At 32.5% G+C, this 20,182-nt stretch overlaps 2 protein-coding genes across 3 annotated transcripts; one reads left to right on the forward strand and one right to left on the reverse strand.

The window, feature by feature from the left end:
* Positions 1-546: 546 nt before the first annotated feature.
* On the forward strand, positions 547-4,269 carry LOC110425340 (NAC domain containing protein 2). Of its 2 annotated transcripts, none has more exons than XM_021440229.2 (6): positions 547-887; positions 1,453-1,730; positions 1,819-2,013; positions 2,558-3,169; positions 3,260-3,374; positions 3,477-4,269. In XM_021440229.2, exons 1-6 carry the CDS (start codon positions 725-727, stop codon positions 3,884-3,886), a joined length of 1,773 nt encoding a protein of 590 aa, XP_021295904.1. In that variant the 5' UTR covers positions 547-724; the 3' UTR covers positions 3,887-4,269. The 2 variants fall into 2 exon arrangements, with proteins under 2 accessions (XP_021295904.1, XP_021295905.1); XM_021440230.2 differs by having other exon boundaries at positions 548-887; positions 2,558-3,121.
* A 1,058-nt stretch (positions 4,270-5,327) lies between these two features.
* Positions 5,328-10,620, reverse strand: LOC110425150 (lactate/malate dehydrogenase family protein). Its single transcript, XM_021439966.2, has 14 exons — positions 10,207-10,620; positions 10,013-10,103; positions 9,155-9,241; positions 8,286-8,370; positions 7,774-7,955; positions 7,617-7,687; positions 7,379-7,469; positions 7,193-7,267; positions 7,009-7,110; positions 6,774-6,896; positions 6,236-6,304; positions 6,061-6,129; positions 5,866-5,919; positions 5,328-5,775 (listed from the first exon to the last, which is right to left on the reverse strand). Exons 1-14 carry the CDS (start codon positions 10,374-10,376, stop codon positions 5,722-5,724), a joined length of 1,323 nt encoding a protein of 440 aa, XP_021295641.1. The 5' UTR covers positions 10,377-10,620; the 3' UTR covers positions 5,328-5,721.
* Between the last annotated feature and the right edge of the window lie 9,562 nt (positions 10,621-20,182).

The raw sequence follows: 20,182 nt of genomic DNA on the forward strand, positions 1-20,182 counted from the left end.
TATAATAACTTTTAAATTAAAAAAATAAGACCAAACAAATTCTAAGTGTTAACTGCACTCTTAATATGATAATATTGTTTTGTTTTACCGTGCATTAATTATTATTAATATTTATTTTGGAAAGATATGGTATGATTAGCATTAAATACAAAGTGGTAAGCTTTTCCTTTTGGTCACATGCTTCCTCTAGTTTTACTCGTGCAAATAACAAGTAAAACAATCTCCATTAATGATAACACAAGATCTACTTGGAAAGATTCGGATTTCCTAAAATCCGGTACAACTGTCCCATGGCTCATCCCCCGTCTGCCAAAACTTTGACGGACGCAATTACGTCAATACGGATCACTCTACGCAACCCAATAATATAGCTACCGTATATACTAACAAAAATCTAGAATCTTCTACCGTTGCACGCGCGACTAACTGTCTCACGAGCCAATCATGTGATACCAACCTTCCGCCGACATCCACGTGTCAGTCCATCAACCTCGGTGACACCCACTGCATGTGACTTTATCAGTGCCCCCACCTCTTTTTCCTTGAAAAATCAGAACCCTTCCAACTTCAGACCCTGCCAAGTTTTTTCTTGCAATGGCTTTTCTTTGCTTTCTTCCTCCCGACGCCGTCTAACCCTTTTGTTTTTATTACTGGAGAAGAAATATCCCCAATTGTTTAAAACCCTTTATTGTTTTTAGTTCATTTTGTTTTGGTTGGTGGCTTGATGAGTCGAGACTCAGCAACCTCGCTAGCTCCCGGGTTCCGGTTCCACCCAACCGATGAAGAACTCGTTCGTTACTATCTAAAACGCAAAGTCTTAAACAAGCCTTCCTTCGATGCGATATCTGTTATTGATATTTACAGATCCGAGCCTTGGGATCTCCCTGGTAATTTTAGTTCGAATTTTCTTTTTCGTTTGGCTCGGTCATTTTGTTGTTTAATTCTTCAATTTTGGGGTTTTTTTTTGGTCCTGAATTTCAAAGTTAGGAATTGGGTTTTCTTTTTCGGTTAATTATATGTTAAATTCATGAGTTTTGGGTTAAATTTCAATTTTTTGCTCTAAAATTTGATTATTGAAGATACCCGGTTTGAGCTTAACCTTTTTTTAAGGGTATTTTTTCTGTTTCAAAAAGTTTAAATTGGTATGTTCTTACTTGGTCAATTATATAGTTAAATTCCTGAATTTTGGGTTAAAATTTCAATTTCCGCTTTAAAATCTACTTTTGAAGATAACCACTTTGAGTTTAAGCCTATCTGAAGGCAAGTTTTTTTGAAAAAAATGGAAAAAGAACATTCTTGAAATTGGTTATTCTTGATTTTAATTTTCAATTTTGTCTGCTTAAAGTTTAATTTTTGAACATAGCCGCTTTGAGTTTACGATTGTCTTTTATTTGCAACTAGATTTTAGGGTTTTTATTTTTTAGTTGTAAATCAAAATTTTGTTCTTAATAGATAAGTCAAAGCTGAAGAGCAGGGACCTAGAGTGGTACTTCTTCAGTGCACTGGACAAGAAATATGGGAATGGGTCGAGGACCAATAGGGCAACTGAGAGGGGCTACTGGAAGACAACTGGCAAGGACCGTCCAATTCGCTTTAGGGAAAGGGTTGTTGGCATGAAGAAAACCCTAGTTTATCATAAAGGCCGTGCCCCACGAGGTGAAAGGACTAACTGGGTAATGCATGAGTACCGCCTTGCTGATGAGGAATTGGAGAAATCTGGAATTCAACAGGTAGGATTGTGGTCTTTTTTGTAGCATTTTAGTGTCTTGTTGTTTGATATTTGTTTGGGAATTAACATTGGGTTGTTGGGTGTGGAAGGATGCTTTTGTGTTGTGTAGAGTATTTCAGAAGAGCGGGTCTGGACCAAAGAACGGGGAGCAGTATGGGGCACCCTTTATTGAAGAGGAGTGGGAGAATGATGACACAATTTTCGTGCCTGGTCAACATGCTGTGGCAGTGGATGAAGAGGTTGCCAATTATGATGCTTTTGTTGAAGTGAATGATTTTGATGAGGTGTGTGTTGTTTTGGGCACTTCTCGGTAAATGCTTTTGTTACTACCAAATATTTCTGATCTTTTCTTGGATGAGAATTAAATTTCAAGAAAATTGCTTTTTAGTTTGTGCTGGAAAATGAAGTGCGTATGTGGTGTTTTTGTTTGTAGAGTTGGGTCAGGGATGTCCTTACTTTTTTCTAGGCTTTCTTTGTGATCAATTTGGCAGTAAATGTCTCCTGGCACTTCTTTGAGACAAATCTTTATTAATTTGGTGAATACAATGATAGTATGTAGCATTGCTAGATCAGACATTTTAGCTATTGATGAATTGGCTTCATTGCTTAGATGCTATCCTTCTCTTTATTACTAGTAGGCTTGTCTGTGTTCTCTTCGTAATTAGTTTGTCCTTTTTTTCTATCAAAAGAATCTATGTAATTAGTTTGTCCTTTCTTTCAATTGAAAGAATCTATTTTTCGTTTAGTTAGTAATTCTACCACGTCTTTTCAGCCATGTTTTGTACTAATTTGATGATCAAAATTCTGAAAAATGTTGCTTCTTTCCAGAATCTTGACATTGGCAATCCATCTGAAAATGCTGTACTTCCACAGAACTTCTATCATGGGGAATCAAGTAACCATGTTGAGTATTCAAGGGAGTTTAGTGAAGACTATCAAAAGCCACCAGGCAATATGCCTGAGAATGCATTACTTCCTTCAAACTTCTATTATGGGGAATCTAGCAACCATGCTGAACATTCAAGGGAGTTCACTGAGGATTGTCAGAAGCCTACAGTCATACATTCCACTGAAAGTGATTCAAAGCCACATCATGAGTATGTGTTCTCTGATTTACCTCAGCCAAATGGGATAGGCACAGTTGCAAAACCAGTTAAGGATGAATATGTTGTTGAACCAATTGAAAATGTCAATCCTGCTGACGATAACTATTTGCTTGATGAGCCATACCTGGATGTTACTGATTATCTTCCTGCCAATGATGGATATTTCTTGGAAGCTAATGATCTTTCAAACCCCATTGACCCAGAATCTGATGTTTTTGACCTTGAAGAGTATCTTACATTTGTTGATGCTGATGACCAGCCTCTGGCTTTTGATTCTGATCAAATGGTGGGTAGTGAGATCCCCGTTTCTCACCAAGAACCTCTTGCCCAAACAGTACATAATTCCTTCTTGTCTTGATTCTTTGTCTTAATACGTGTAGAAGTTTTTGCAGCTTCTTATTAACTTATTATTACATGATAACAGCATTCAAATGGAGGAACTGAGCAAGTGTCCAATGCAAGTGAACATTTGGAAGAACTTGGCAACAGTGATGCATCCTCTTCGAAGCAAGAGTTGGTGCCCACAAAATTTGAACCTGGTAAGATGTTGGAAATGCTTAGCACTTTATGCCTTTTTTCCTTGTTATATTTCAGCATTGTCTTCATTTGGGCTCACTTTTGGTGTATTCTTTATGGTGCAGGTACCAAGTATCCATTTCTTAAACAGGCCAGTCACATGTTGGGTAGCTTTCCTGCTCCTCCTGCATTTGCCTCTGAATTCCCTTCAAAAGATGCAGCTCTCAAGCTAAATTCTGCAGCACAAGCCTCCAGTTCTGTTCATGTTGTGGCTGGCATGATAAGAATAACAAACATGACTTCATCTAGCAATCAGTTGGACTGGTCACATGGCAAAAATGGGAATGTCAATATTGTTCTTTCTTTCAGCTTGCCACAAGGTGATGTTAACTCGTCCAATTTTCTGCCAATGGCAAGCTTACTCTCGGGGAAAACAGGGTCTGTTCTGGCAAGAGGGTGGTTCTTCTTGATGTTCTTATGGGTTTTAATAATAACTGTGAGTTTGAAGTTTGGGACCTGTATCTATACCAGGTAACACATAAATTAGTGGAGTTGGCTATGATTCACCCAAACACATCAATTGGTTAAAAATGTTGGGTGGTATGTTAGTTATCCCTATAGGTTGACTAGGCAGCTTGGAGGTTCATCATTTATTTTCTTGTTTTATGATGATTGCCAAAATGATAACCTATACCTTTATTATTTCATTGTAATCCTTAAGAATTGCTTAGATTATGTAGTTGTAAGGTACTACATCATACGTAAAAAAAAAAAAAAAACTATGGGTTTGTAACTTGTAAGCCATCATACATTGATTGCTTGCTTGCTTCTTTTCCTACATTCCTTTTCAGATTTTTTTGCATATTTGTTTACAATGCATGTTGGGATAAAGTTATTAAAAGTTCTTTTGCATTGCTATATTTTTGGGGGGCTTTCTGAAAGGAAAGCATTTGCATGACTATTACGGTTTCCATCATCATTTTCTACTTCGTTACCAAATGCTTGTATTCAAAATTCTTGAACGATGGATGCATAATAATACATTTGTATGGGTCTTAGCAACTGTATTTGTATAACTGGATTTGTTGTTTGTCATTTGCTTGCAAGAGCAGATTCTTATATCAACCAAGACTTTTTTTTGTCTTTTCTTTTGTTCGGAATAAATGGAATCCTTTTGCTAATCTATGCATTTGTAATGAATGGATGCCAAAGAAATTTTCCTTTAAAACTTTGGGTTCAACCAAGAACTGGGAAATTCTGTGCTTTTACTAATGGCCAAAGAGGGAAGAACCCATTCTCTCCCTTCGTTTCATTTTGTATCTTCTGTTTTTCCATTGAAAAAAATTTAATAAAATATTGTTAAAGGCTTTTTTTTTCCCTTGCGTAAACACAATATTCGAGTAAATCATATGGTTAATTAGGTTCAAAAGCTTTATCATACAAATTCCAGAAAAACTTAAAGCTTCAAAAACTCAATCTAAGCAAGTGCAAAATGCTGATTGATTTTAAAAATATGTTTTCCACATTTAATCTTCATTTCTACAATATAAGTAATTTGAAAAATCTCTCTCTTCAATTTCCTCATTAATATTACAAAGTTGCTAGAAGTGGGTTTCCAACTTTTCCACTAATTTGTCCAAGGAAAGAAAACTTTTCCCCTACATCTGGCATTTCTTGTTTTTCAATTTCCCATATTTAGTTATTTATCTTATCTTATTGTTCATATTTAGTGGAAAATGAAAAACATTTTTCTAAAATTTAAAAGGTCCTAAACATTCCGGTGGAAAGTTTGTGGCACTAATTTCAGCTTTAGATCAGAGTAGTTCAATTCCTCAGAAAGAGACAGTCAAATCGCCTGCCTCGAAAGATAAGATGCTTTTCCAGTCCTGGAATAGCAGCCAGCTCAAACAAGCATGTATTCAGCATTGGAGTATAAACCCCACATTTGAGCATTGGTTAAATAGACTGTTTTGCTCTTGCCGCAAAAACTGATAAATAAACAATTGGCTTCCAAGAATAATGTACTTGCCAATGTATATGAGACAGTTGTTCAACGGTAACCAAGATGATTCAGACTTATCTGGTGCAATGGCCATGGTTCATGGCAAATGTAGCCAGTTAACTGGCAATCACGATATAAGATCAAAGGCACATGCTGGAGACTAGTGTTTTATATTTTAATCACAATCTACCAAGTGGGTAAACATTGACATGTTTTTTGGTATTACTAGATTACTACCTGCTATGCTACTCATACAATGAACAATGTAGTATACATGTGATTTCATTTTCTTCTTCCTTTTCATTTTTTGGCCCAACAGCTGATTGTGGTAAATGGACAAATAATTGGAAGAAAAGGCTCCACCTGATTTACATTTCTCCAGGAAGCATTGTATCCTCAGGTAGATCACAGTAAGCAATACCCTGAAAGAGAAGAAAAAAGCATTAAATCATTGATCTGCATCTTTCAGCAATAGTGAGAACAATGTTGTTTCTTGACATTTAGTCGTTTACCTCCCCTGTAAGATGGGCCACACATCTCTTCTCAGCTAGCAACTCCGCTTCTGTCTGGCAAATTCGTTGGTGTAACAATGTATAAAATTAGTGCTATAATGTATGGATGTAGTGTGCTCATTTCATACTGTGATATTCAAAAGTTCCATATTCCCCTTTAGGTCCACAAAATTCTTGCTGGAAACAAAAGCTTACCTTTTTAATTCGGTTTAGTAGATAGTCATCAAAGATCACATCCTTGACAAGTTCATAATCACCATCTCCCTACGGAACGGAATTCAAAATGACATTTTAAAGTTGCCTTAAACTCTATATAAGAGTGAACAAAAGGATTTCAAGAAAAGATAAAAGAAAGTCTTTGATTTCCTACTTTTGATCTGCATGGCATGCTGAAAACGATATTCTCCACTATACCGTATGGATTTCCATTGGTATAAACCTACATTAGCATTGAAAGAAGTAAGAATGGAAATGATTTGAAACAGCATAAATACAATGTACAATCTTGTTCAGCTTAGAAAACTGCTATGGGTTTTTACTCTCTATGCAAAACAAAGTACAGTATACTTGTTCTCAACATGAGAAATAGCGTAAAGAAGCTCAAGTCAAACACCTATATTAGACTAAAGGCTTGAATCAAAATTTTCTGGCTACACAGATATATATGTTTGGAGTTATATACAAATATGCACGTGGGCACATATGCAATATATTCCCCGTTTACAATGGAGACTATACTCAAAAATTGTAAAGGTAATGGATCTCAAATATACAATTACTTCCAAAGAATTTTCCCTCTTTATAGAAGGTTGGGTATCAAATTATTTCTCTGTTAAGGTAAAGATGGTGTTAATAAAGGCAGAACATGCATGCATGTGATCATGTATACTCTGCAGGCATGAACTTACTCCAGAAGAAAACCAATCACCCTCAGGTGTTGGAGTTATTAAAGACTTGATGGCATCAACTATTGACACAGCAGTAGATGCAGCTGAAGATCTTCCCCATTTCTGAATTAACACACCACCTCTCTGCAAATCACATTATTGCATTTAACTGATAAAAGATAAGGCCCAAATAGCTCATGAAGTTTTATTCAGCATGGCTTTTCAGAGATTTACTTAATGGTTCCATATATCTTACCTTTTGGACCATTTCAGTGAACTCCTCTTCTAACCATTTGTGATCCTTGATGACCTCTTGGACAGGTAAGCCACTGATTCTAGCATTTAGGAAGTCTGGAACCTAGTCAAAATCACATACAGAATAGCTTATGACAAAGTCTTCGGAACCTAATCTATGCATTTTCTAAGACAGTTTTTAATACCTGAGTGGTTGAGTGATTTCCCCAAATTGTCATATTTGACACTTGATCATAGAAGACACCAGCTTTTAGGGCAAGCTGCAGAAACAATTGCTTTCATGTAAAACTGTATTTTTATTATTATTTTTGCAGGTGAAAATTAATAACAAACAATTACTGGAACAGGTATTACTCAAGCAATACATATACCTGGCATTTTGCTCTATTTTCGTCCAACCTAGTCAAAGCATGAAAATTCTTTGCAGGTATATTTGGAGCATTTTTCATACAAATTAAGGCACTGCATTAAAAGAATACAATAATGAATTAGAGGCATTAAAGGAGCCTATACACTTGGGCACCAAGCACAGTGAAATAACAAAGATATGATGCATATCATTTTGACAATGAAAGCAGCAGCAACAGCCTTAATGGCAAAGCTCCTTACTTGGTGTTGCAGGGGTTGCCCACTACTATCACCTTGACATTATGAGATGCAACAGCATTGAGAGCTTTTCCCTAAAACGTTTAGAACCAAGGTCATGACTGCTGCTTGATTTTAACATGTAATAAATAAAAAAAAAAACCAAAAAATATGAAAGCACCTGCTCAGCATAGATCTGCCCATTGATGTCTAACAAGTCAGCTCGTTCCATTCCAGGCCCTCGTGGCTTTGCTCCAATCAGAAGAGCCCATTCAGCATCTTGGAACACCTCATATGGATTTATTCCAATACTAACCTCCCTCAATAGAGGAAACAAGGAATCTTCAAGTTCCATTGCCACTCCTGCACGCATTAGGACATCAATTTGAGGACATCAGTTGAAGAGAATGGCAACAGTTACAGAAAGAGTGTCATTGTTTATGTTCCTTGCATCAAAAGAGTTTCAGGAGGACCATTTTCTCCAAGTACAAGTTACTTCAAGTCTAGAGTTTTTCACAGTAAATGCTCCAACAATAGTTTGGGTGTGCATAAAGTTCATTGTCATAGATACATATGCAGCTCATGGAAATGATACCCATTTTTCTCAAGAAATATACAGTTTTCTTCATTTTGAAATTACAATTGACATCTACTTAGTCAAAATCCATCGTAAAAATAAATCAAGAGCCGTACCTTCAAGAGCCTGTATTGACCTTTCAGATCCCAATAGTTTCAGAGCAATTGGCTGATTTGGTCCAAATACCTCACCAGATGCAAGCTGGAAGAGCAAAACAACTTAGCTACTAATATATCTTAAATACAAATTTCATGAATTATGAAGGACTATTTTCTCTAATGAAGATATCCAGGACATTAATGCAGTATCGTAAAAGAAACCTTTTCATCAAGATACTATCAAGCATCAACCTCAATATTTATTAGTGGAGCATATTTGGACATGGTGGGGGAATATCTCCTTTATTTATTTCCATCGCATTTAAGCAAAGAGGACAATTAATGAGATTAAGGCTAGAAATTTGAAGGAATAGGAAACTATCACTATAACTACTGTAGAATAATGCCCTGGAAATGGTAACTATAATATAATTTGCTGTTAAGATTTCGTTATCTTCATTCACTATATCCTACGGGACATTTGGATCCAAGCATGCAGCTGGATTGAACCAAGTCTGTGTTAAGTAAGTTGTTTAACCTCACATGATACTTAACTTCACTGGTGCACACAATCCTTCCTCAATAATAACCTTTTTTTAGTATAGTCAGTGTTATAGAAGGGCATCTGGTTAATTGGTTAACAGCAAGTATAGATGATGATGAATTCACAGAGGAAAAGCTATAAACATATAAAATGGAATAATACCTAAAAAAGCTCCTGAACTGTTCAGAAAAATTCAAATAAATAATTATTCTTTTATTTCAGTAGAAGAATAAGGACTTATTTGAATTTTCTTAAATAGATCAAGGGTTCTTTTAAGCATTATGCCTAAATAAATCTTCAATGGACATGAAAGGGATTTTAAACTTAAATTGAAGTTACTTACTTTGAAAAGAAGATGGTTGGAGATCATCCCAGCAGCGCCAGAGACAGCTATATTTACTAATTTCTCCCAGGATTTTGTCTCCTCTTCCTGTTAACAATTGCAACGATGATATACGGATGCCACCATAATTTAAATAATTCAAACAAACACGATGCCAGAATCGAAGATGACCAAGTTGTGGGCAAGGAAAGAAAAAAAGGTTCAGGTGACTAATCTGTGGGCTTTAAATTGAAAAGCTTACATGAGTGAAATGGTTCCACCACTAATCTCTTTTATTCCAACACTATTGAGGGTGAGATGGAGTTTAATCTCATAGCAACTCAAAATAGAAAAGTATTAGCTAATGAACAAGTACAGAAGTAATGAAGATGACACACATTGACAAAGAAATTTGGTGAGACTATTTACTATGCTTTTGTTTCATACTTACTTTTATTTGCTATACTAAAGAGTTGCTATAAAGAAAAAGCAACTGATAGAGAACAAAATCATAATCAGTAAAAATGAACAGACGATTAAGATGCAACACATGAAGAATTGTTCTTCATAAAAGAAAAATCATGCACCTTGTTACAATAAATTCTTGATTCTTATTTCTACAGAATTTTTTTTTTGTTTTCATATGCACTTTTTGACTCCAAAAGCAGCAAAAAGAATTCAGAAAATCTATCAACGAAATAATACCCCAACATCAATGCCCTAACACTACAACCGTTTTCCATGGAACTATGAAAGAAACACACGCACACACAAAAACCTACTAACACTAATGAATTAACTTAATTCGGCTGCTGGTTTCAAAACATGTTACAATATTAGACAAAAATTAAAAAGGAAAGAGAAAAAGAAAAAACATACAGCTTTGAGATCATAAGTGACGCAGAAGACACCATAGCAAGTCTTCCCCTTGGGACTCTCAGCTTCTACAGGGATCTGGGCTTGAACTTGACTAAGAAACAAAAACAAGCAAAACCCCATCAATTTAAAAAAGAAAGAAAAATCATAAAAGATGTTCGAATTTAAGTTTACAAAGGGAAAAAAAAAACACTTACTCTGATGTAACAGAGCATGAGATTGTAGCATTCCGGGTTCTGGGTGTGGGTCGAAACGAACGGCGAAAATGATGAGAGAAACGTGAAGATGCAGAGGAGAGTGAGAGCTGTGAGGAGTGATAACGGGTTGCGGTTTTGGTGTAGGAAGTTGATAACTCTGCCACCGCCATTTGCAGCAGAGTCCTTGCTGGCTGTAATTCGAAAGAGACAGAACCAAAACAGAGGAAAGCAGCGGAACAGAGAAAGAATATAATCTTTCTTTGGAAGTAGAAATAAGGGGGGTTTTAGAGAGGACAAAAGGAAAAGACCTTTGGCTGTAAGAGATGCTTTGTGCAAATGGAGGGAGGGAAGAGGGGAAATAAGGGGAAAAGAGAGGAAAGGGTAAGGGAAGGTGGATCATTTGAAATATTAGTATAAGGCCATGCAAATGACACTTGTCATCAAATGTCATCCAAAATCTCAAGTCCTATAACTTTTTTTTTTTCTATTTTTAGTTTTATTTTGAAGATTAAACTTTGGTTTTGGTGGGCTAGACTTTCTGGAGGTAGAGAGTTAAGGGCCTTTGACTCTTGATCTCTCTAATGTGTTGTTTATGGTAACATTCTGATCTCTACAGAAGGAAATAAAGTTATTCTGACTTTTCAATCTTCTTGCTTTGGCCTTGGCCATTTTGTTATTCTTTTTCCCAATATTGCCGTGGGCTTCTTGGCTTGTAAATAAGATACAACAATGGACTCTATTCTAAAAAGAAGAAGGAGGAGGCACAACCCTATTGTTTCTGACTTTCCTAACCTTTTCTCTAGACGAAGCTTATTCTCTTATAAAATTCAGCACATTAACATGTATCATAAGAAACCAACTCCTTTAGGAAGATTTAGCATGTTTTCTAGTAAAAACCCATGTGCCATAGCACCCCCAAGGAGACAAAAGGAGGCTAGTTAGTCGAATTAAGCCCACAGAGAAAGAAGGCCAACTTAAGCCTAATTTGGTTTTCTTGTGGCAAGTGAAAAAGTTCATGTTGAAAAAATATATATATTTTTAAAAATTATTATGAAAAGTATAAGTTAAATTTGTGTTAATTTGCAGTTGGGGAAAAAAACCCAACCCAAAAATTCTCATAAAGTAAATTGCATGATATTTGATATTGCATAAATTGTCAACATCCAATTACTATATTTAATTTTTATGAGTCTCATAAACAAAATCATAATGTATTTGTATTTATATATGTATGTATAAATTTTAAAAAATAAAGATAACAAAAATATGACATCGGAGGTTGTAGTGAAGGTGAACGCAAAATATTCCCAACAGCCAAAATCCAAAAAATTGAAAAGGGGATAGTGTGACATCAATTTGGGATTTGGAGGCATTGGTTTTTGCTTTAATGATGTTTGATGTTAAGTTTATTGAAATTGTGACAAAAAAATGGAATTTAAAGATAAGAAATGGGTGGGTAAAAAACATACAACATGCTTGGTTCGATTCATAGGTGCAAAGATATTATAGGAGAAAATGCAAAACTCCAATGGGGGTTGTCTCTATCTCTTTATTGCTTTTGGTGTCACTTCAACTAGCAGCCGCTGCAAATGTGCTCAAAAACCCTTTGAAATTATCTTCGTATCTTGTTGTCAGAAGCCCCACATTATGCAAACACAAGGAAATTTCACCATTCCAAGCCTTTGCCATCAAAGCTTCCGATGCCATCAAGCGATGGATTCTTTTATAATAAAATAAAGACATAATATTCTAATAAGTTCTTAAATTATTCAAATAAAGTTTTATTCTTTTATTATATTTAATCAAATCTCGTATTTTTTTTGAATCAAATAAGTTCTTATGATTAATGATTGACTAATTGTTATTGATAAAAATGTCATTTATCATTTTATATTTGCATAGTATTAACATGAAATTGATGTAAAAGATGAAAAATGTCACACAATCATATTATCATGTCAAATTAGCATATTCTGTCATCATTATTTATGATATACTAACATACTATATCATAATCACTTATGATATTTTAGCATATCACGTTAGCGTAATGCGACATAGAATAACAAATGATAGTTTAATTAAGTCGAGTATTAGTTATAAAGGCTTATTCGATTCAAAATAAAAATTTTAAAAATTTATTTAATTCAAAATAAAAGTATAAGGGTTTGATTGAATATAATAAAAATATAAAAACTTATTTGAATTTTTTTTGAATAGTTTAGGGGCTTCTTTGTATGTTACACTTAAAATAAATAAATTTAATAAGTAATTTTATCTTAATAATATTAAGGCTAAACATTTGCCAATTCAAAACGAGTTGGGCTGGAAAAGCTAAAATGACCCTATGGCCCATGAACAAACCCCTGATACATCATAGAAAATTGTAGAAGTGATCAAAATTGGACCAAGCCAATGATTTAATCAAACTGAATACAATTTGAGTAAAACCGTTTGATACAATTGGTCCGTTTGATCTACCAGTCATAAAAGTTCACTTCAATCAATTTATTTGATCGATTCTCGATTTTAAAATTTTTGAATCAAATCAATTAAAAAATTACATAAAATATTATATTATATTTATATAATATATATGCTTTTCTATTTAGTATTTTCTAAGTTATTGCTAAAGTGCTAGTAATGAGTAACACCCCCACCCCATTTCATAGTATATAACTATGTAGGTTATCTTACTTTATGGATGCTAATTTTATTATTTTTATTATGTTAAATTTTGAATGTTAAAATTGAAAGGTTAAAACAATTGAATGTTAATTTGATGACTTATGTGAAAGGATATAAATGTTATGATTTATGAGAGTGAAAGGACAAATTTTATGTTTTTTTTAATATTTAGATATTCTTTGTATATTTAATAATTATATATAAAATTTATAAATTTCAACACTGTAATTTGCAAAAGGTAAAAAGTGAAAATTTTGATTCCTTTGATCTAAAATCAAATCGATTGAACCATTTTAATATTTGGTTGGTTCAATCCTTTCTTTAAGTTTGTTCGATTCAATCAATTTTTTGAAAAAATTTGATCTATTTAATGCTTGATTATAGTGGATTGAACTGACCAATTGTTCACCCTTAAAAAATTGAACGTTGAAAGTTTCAAGAATGAATTCTTTGGTTAGGTATTTGTTCTCCCCATGGAATTTGAGATGCTAGAGTGAAGGATACTGGAAATGAACTTCAAAACAATCTAATTTTTAAAGTTTTTACCGTTAAGTTATGATTAATAAAATTAGTAAATGATTATTGTTTCATATACACAAAGAATTTTTTTTATTCAGAAAAATGAAGACTTGGAACTCGATTTTTTTAAGAAAAGAAGATATATGTATTTATTATTGACTTAAATGCTCAAATGTTATATGGTTGAAACAACAAACCACTTTTTTTTTTTTCAGATTTATCATTTATCGAGCAACTTTTTCTTCCCTTTTTACTTCTACTTCTTTTAGGTATAAAGCAGAACAAGCAAAATCTTACAAAATTTGGTCTTATCTCTTAAATATATTATATTTACTTATAATTATCTCTGCATAATCTAAAGCGAATATGATTTTTAGAATTTTAAAGATTTCTTATACATATAGAGAAAAAAAGAGAAATGATATACTTACTCTGACACTATGTCAAAGAGACATAGAGCAACAGAAAAAAGGAAACAAGAAAACAGACAGTGTCTTAGTACAAACATATTTATCATTAAATGTATATGAGTATTTGGTTTATTAATTAGTGCATGATCTCTACTTAAAAAATAATGTTCATATCCTCTTTTCTCAACTAAAAAAAAAACCATATTTATCACTAAGGTGTGAGAAAACATAATAGTAGTATATCAAGTCTATCATCTTATATGTTCACCATTTCACCTTAAAAAATATCTTGATTTCTATAGCTTCAACAACCGTCTTTACTATTATAATTTCTATTTCCAAGTTAAGAGGAAGTATCAAATTTCTTTGAATGTCGTGAATGAAGTTCTAAGCACTAGTTTTTTAGCTACATTATGGCTTGTCATCTGTGGAGATTGGCTCATTGCTCTAGTAGCAATATTTCCGACTATTCCCTCAATTTGCCCACCCCGCTTAGTTTTTGTTAATATAATTTTTTAAATTTTGAAACTCATGTTCTTGATTTCAATTCAATCTATCTGTAAATGGTAATAGCTAGATTTATTTATTTTAATTATATATTTGTATTGTTAATTTAAATCAATATTTGATGTAATGTGCTTTGTACATGTAAACAACAATTATATATTGGACATAGAGTTATAAATTTTTTTATCGATATATTTTAAAAAATAATTATATATTAAATTGAAAATTGGTGTTTTGTTTATAAAGACGGTGAAAACTTAGTTTATTATAAATACAAGATTCTCCTAACAGCAGCTGAGGTAGCACAGCCCCGAGTGGGTGGTGTGAGTACGGGCGAGAGTTGGGGTGGTGCAATTACGGGCTTGGGCAGTAGCATCCCTGTCAGCAAAATCTTGGGCAATGGCTTAGTAGCAATGTAGGTTGAGGTGTCCTAGACTTGGGTGTTGATAAGTGTATTCATCTGGCTTTAACGACAACTGCATTATGGGCTTCGATAGTGGTGCAGTCTTTTTTTGAAGAGTTTTTTTTTAAACCGACCTCATGCATAAGGTATTTTTGATAATAAAATTTTTCATAATTTTAATTGTTTTTGGTCAAGAGAATTAAACTTTGGACAAAATTACCTTTAATAAAATTGACCAGTTTATTTGGCTCCACATCTCAATCCGAAATCTATTAGTCAAGTATGTTTAAGTTTGTGTCTCAAACTGACTCATATTCTTTGAGCTTTTCTTGTCAGACTATTCATCTCTTGAGTATTCCTTACTAGAAAAAAATGTTTAAGTATTTTGAGCATTTTTGAGTAGTTTTTGATACATGAAGAAAACTTTTGAGTGTTTTGAGTATTTTTAAGCATTTTAAAGTGATTTTTTATATATGAAGAAAAACCTTTGAACATTTTGAGTATTTTTTGTCAAGTACGCATATTCGTTAATTATGTTGTTAAATGGAATATGGTGTATCATTTGAAGTTGTTAATCTTGTTAAATGAAATTCAGTAGTTTTGGTAGTTTTTGGATATTGCGTAACTAGTTTTTAAGTATTACATGACTAACTTTGGGCATTGCATGACTAATTTTTAGGTATTGTGTAACTGACTTTGGGCATTGCATGACTAGTTGGTACGCATTGCGTGACTTGTTAGTAAGGCATTACGTGACTAGTTAGTAAGGCATTGTGTGCCTTAGGTATTCATTAAAAATTGATCATGCAATGCTTAAAAACCAATCACACAATACCTAAAACTAATCATGTAATGCCTAAAAATTAATCATGCAGTGATTAAGTCACACAATACCTAAAAATCAGTATCGTAATACTTAAAAATCAGTCTAATCAATTTCAACTCCTCAACTTTGGGGTTTTATGAACAAACCAATAAACTTAAGAACCTAAAACACATACTTTTTTTTTCTAAGCGATGACATTGTGCATTTCATAAAGGATAGGTTACAAAACTCTATAACCCTCCAAAGTAAGACAAATATATCCCTATCGGGAGGGCCTTGCTCACTCCCTTTATACAAAAACAAAATATATTCCCTTTACAAAATATTCTCTGAACAATTTCAACTCAAAATCTCATAAAAAAAAATCAAAATCTCTAGCAAATATGGTCAACAATCATCCCAATCTCAAACATAACAAAACCATGAACCACCATAAAACCTATCAAACGTGCTTTAGCTATTCCTTCTCTCTAAGCCCATTATCTTAACCAATCCAATCTAACTCGTTAACACAAGCATTTCCATCATAGCACATGTTTCGAAACAAGTCATCACCAGAAAGCATCTAGTTACTACATTCATCATGTTGCTTACAATCACCATAGAAGAGCAAAATCGTTGTTTATTGCCCTTGAGAACCCCAAGATCCACTATCCAAAAACAAAAAAAAAAATCAAAATAAGAAAGAGCTTGATGTCATCTTTACTCTTTGGATGGCAAGATAGATATTATTTGACTAGAGAAAGAAATCGAGATTTAATTTTGAAATTTTTGTCTAGATGGCGGGATAGAGAAAATTGAAACTATTTTAATTTGTTTGAAATTATTTAAAGGGTATTGTTGTCAATTCATATAAAAAATTAGCTAAAAATAGTTAAAATTATAAAAGGGATATTTTTGAATTGAGCTTATAAATAAGGATATCTCTCACAATTTTCTCTTTTTAGAATCCATTTTCAATTAAAAATCATTTTACATACTTGGACACACTGCATCCTATTCTAGATTAAGTTTAAATATTTAGTTTTATTTTCAATTAAAATTCATTTTTAAAAAAATTACATGTTAAACTAAGTATTGCATATTGTACAAATAACATAAACAAATAAAGTGCATATTAACTGAACTTTACATTAAGATATAAAGTTTTTCAATTAACATATAGTTATTGCTATTAAGAATAATATAAAAGTAAAATAAGTAATTTCAATACAAAGTTCATCATTTTTTTTACTCATCAAATAAATCAATTTAACGAAACTCTTTTGGTAGAATTAGAATTTTTATTTATCAATTGTATAAATTTCATTAATATTTATTATAAAAACAACTTAAAATAGCAATTTAAAAATGTAATAAATAAATATTTTCATTTTTGTCAAATCAAAAGTTTTATCAATATCAATAGATATTATAGATAGTTTGTACATTTTTTGAACAAATTGAAAATTAAAGGGTTTTAATTATTAAAGAATAACTCTGATGTATAAAAGTTCATTTTTGATACAAATGTAATGCTAAACAAAAAATAATAACAGTTTTAATTTAGTCCATATACGATAGCGCTTTGTTCAACTTAATTTTTTTTTTAAATTGAAGTATTCATTGTAGAAACATGGAATAATATTTCCTTACTAGGTACAAAAAGAAAGGAGCATGATTTTAGTACGCTATTGTTTATTGTTTATAATTTTATCAAATTATTGTTTATTACTAATTTAATTACTCTAATTTATTGGGTTGTTGTTTTCAGGAGAAGAGCACGGCTAACACCCTTGCTGCTAAAGCAGCTAAGGTGAACCAAATTAAGGCTAAAGTCGCAAAAATGGGGACATCTTAGCCCACAAAATTGCTTAGTGGGAAGCCATCGCTTAAGATCGTTTAATTCTTCTACTATATAATTTCATTTAATTTAGTCAATGTACTATAAAATTTCATTCAATTTAATCCATATACTTTAAATTTTGTTTAATTTGTTTATTATGATGTGGTAAATTTCTTTAATCTGACACATTAACATCATTAACAATCAATTTAAACTAAATTAGTTAAATGGACTCGATTGCACAAAATCTCATAATATAGTGACTAAATTGATTAGTTTTGAGATAAAGAGATTAAACTAATGGAAGCGCTATAGTTGTTGTAACGTATAGGTCTAAGAACCTGACTGCTAGACATGAAAAATTTATAAGTCATCAGCAATCTTTTTTATCTAGGTGCAATTGGCCACCTATTAAATTTGTTCTATTTGACGAAGTCCTAAATTGATTTTAGGTTCGCTTAAAGAACAATAAACTAGTTTATGAATTTTTAGAGTTGGGTTTGGGAGTACGGTTATGCACAGAGAAGGATTAGCACCCTATGACGTTCGTTCCATGAGCGGTACCATTGAATCATATGTTATCCTACTATAGCCTAAACCATTGATTTTATTATTATGTTTCCCTAATTATTGTTTATTTACTTTATTTTTTATTTTATTAGCACATTAAAATATTTTATTTAGTTTTATGGGTGTGACGTGCGTAAATACTTAATTTTGGTTAATACTTATTCTCTAAAGAATTATGATTTTGGTTAATACCTATTCTCTAAATAATTATGTTACAACATAATATTGTACAGAGAACAACTAGAACAAGTGAAGTGCTACCTCACGCAGAACAATTAGAACAAGTGAAGCGCTACTTCATGTAGAACAATTAGAACAAGTGAAGCGCTACTTAACGTAGAACAATTATAATAAGTAAAGCACTACTCCGTATGAAACAACTAATACAAGTAAAACAATTACTTCGAATAGAATAGCCACTTCACTTGGATGATAGTGAAAGCAACTCGGAATAAATGGCAGAGTTCATGGGTTACTTTCATCTTGAGATATTCCGAAGAGTTTGGCTTGGCGGCTCAGATATAGAGGTAATTAAGAGGTCTTCCTCTTAACCTTTTGCTGAAGTACAAGTGTTTCACCCTCTTACCTTGTTCTCATATACCTATTCACATACAACTTCTTCTCTTGTACCTATTCATGTACAGCTTCTTCTCTTGTACTTATTCTCGTACAGCTTCTTTTCTTGTACTTGTTCATGTAGAGCTTCTTCTTTTGTACCTTTTCACGTGTACCTCTTTTTTATTGCCTTTAACTTGAGAACAAGTCTTATTACACTTGATTATAGTAACGGTTACTCAGATTAATGTTCTTCATAATAATGTCATTCATTAGATGTATTAAAGTCTATTCTTGAGTAACTTCCACTTTAGCATTATATATAGATCCTCACAATTCATTTAAAGGGGTTTTTCCTTCCTAAAAAGGCTAACACATTCTCATTTATAGCTTTTCTCTCTAAATTCTCTTTCTAATTCTCTTCTTATTGTCTTTCATCTGTCATAACACTTAATACTTCAAAAACTGCTCCAATCTTCTTCTTTGTTGCCTCTAGTGCATCCTTTTACTTGTTTGCAACTTTTCCATTCCTTATCACAAGAACCCCATTTACAACGTGCGCATGATGCTATTTGAAATGCATGAAAAAAATATGAATAATGTCGAACGAAAACCTTTTATTGAGAATATTTTCTAAATCCACCCATCATACTGGTGGGATTCGGGGATATTCTCTTACCTAGAGAATTATTTGAGAAACTCACATTTGCAAGTTTAACAAATAAATCCCATCATTGGGGTAATCATTTGTGTTTGAAAATAATATTTTCGTAAAAGCAAACCTATTACGAGTAGAAGCTTTTTATTAAAGATATTCTCTGAACCCTCCTATTGTACCGGTGGGACTCGAAGGTATCTTTCACTTAGGGAATTTTTCAAAGAAACTTACCTTCGTAAGCTCCTTCGGAAAGTCCCGTCATCGAGGTTTATTCTCATGTACATAATATGTGCACATGCCATGACATTTAACTGTACAATGATAATGCATGATGTGCTACCAACTCCTATGTCCACTATTGATTATTCTCTATATTCATTATAATCTTACTATCTTTAAAAAATTTTATTATTACTATTCATTTATTTATCATGAATATCATTATTTTATATAATTCTATATTTTAAAACTATATATATTTTATCTGTTCTCTCTACTATTTACTATTATTATTTTATTATTTCTTTTTATTTATATATTTTTTTGTTTGATTAGTAATTATATTAATTCATTTTTTCATTTACTTAAAATTGAAAACATCAGGATTTAAAATTAAAATCCTCCCATCATACTGATGGGGTCTTAATCGAAATCTCTAGCCTAGAAAGGGTAATTGGGAATTGCGATTTCTTGCATTCTAAATGAACATTCCATAATTCGTGTAATTTATATAACTTATATATGTTGGTCCCGAAGAGCGTGCTAGAAGGGGTGAATAGTATTTTTGGAATGACACTAAAATTCCTTCCAAGTAAAATGATGATTAAAGGAATTTAAAAATGGAAGTTTAAAGCTTGCTAGAAGAATGATTTAAGTGATTAAAGTAAGAAAAATTAAAAGAAGGTAGACAAAAACACAATGATTTATAGTAGTTCAATCCCCTTGACCTACATCCACTACCTTGATCTCCCGATCAAGGATTTTCAAACCAATTCACTAAAATTAGTGAAATTCT

Source organism: Theobroma umbraticum, unplaced genomic scaffold (assembly GCF_002168275.2).
Source record: "Theobroma umbraticum cultivar Fairchild unplaced genomic scaffold, ASM216827v3 scaffold_81.0, whole genome shotgun sequence".
In the NCBI taxonomy this organism is placed as follows: Eukaryota; Viridiplantae; Streptophyta; class Magnoliopsida; order Malvales; family Malvaceae; genus Theobroma; species Theobroma umbraticum.

Excerpts from the sequence above, each read along its gene's own strand:
- LOC110425340 (XM_021440229.2), top strand. The coding sequence starts at position 725 with ATGAGTCGAGACTCAGCAACCTCGCTAGCTCCCGGGTTCCGGTTCCAC. Across the intron at positions 1,731-1,818 it reads AGAAATCTGGAATTCAACAG|GATGCTTTTGTGTTGTGTAG; the intron begins GTAGGATTGTGG and ends TGGGTGTGGAAG. Across the intron at positions 3,375-3,476 it reads GCCCACAAAATTTGAACCTG|GTACCAAGTATCCATTTCTT; the intron begins GTAAGATGTTGG and ends TTTATGGTGCAG.
- LOC110425150 (XM_021439966.2), bottom strand. The coding sequence starts at position 10,376 with ATGGCGGTGGCAGAGTTATCAACTTCCTACACCAAAACCGCAACCCGT. Across the intron at positions 5,920-6,060 it reads TACTAAACCGAATTAAAAAG|ACAGAAGCGGAGTTGCTAGC; the intron begins GTAAGCTTTTGT and ends CGAATTTGCCAG. Across the intron at positions 5,776-5,865 it reads TGGCCCATCTTACAGGGGAG|GGTATTGCTTACTGTGATCT; the intron begins GTAAACGACTAA and ends CTTCTCTTTCAG.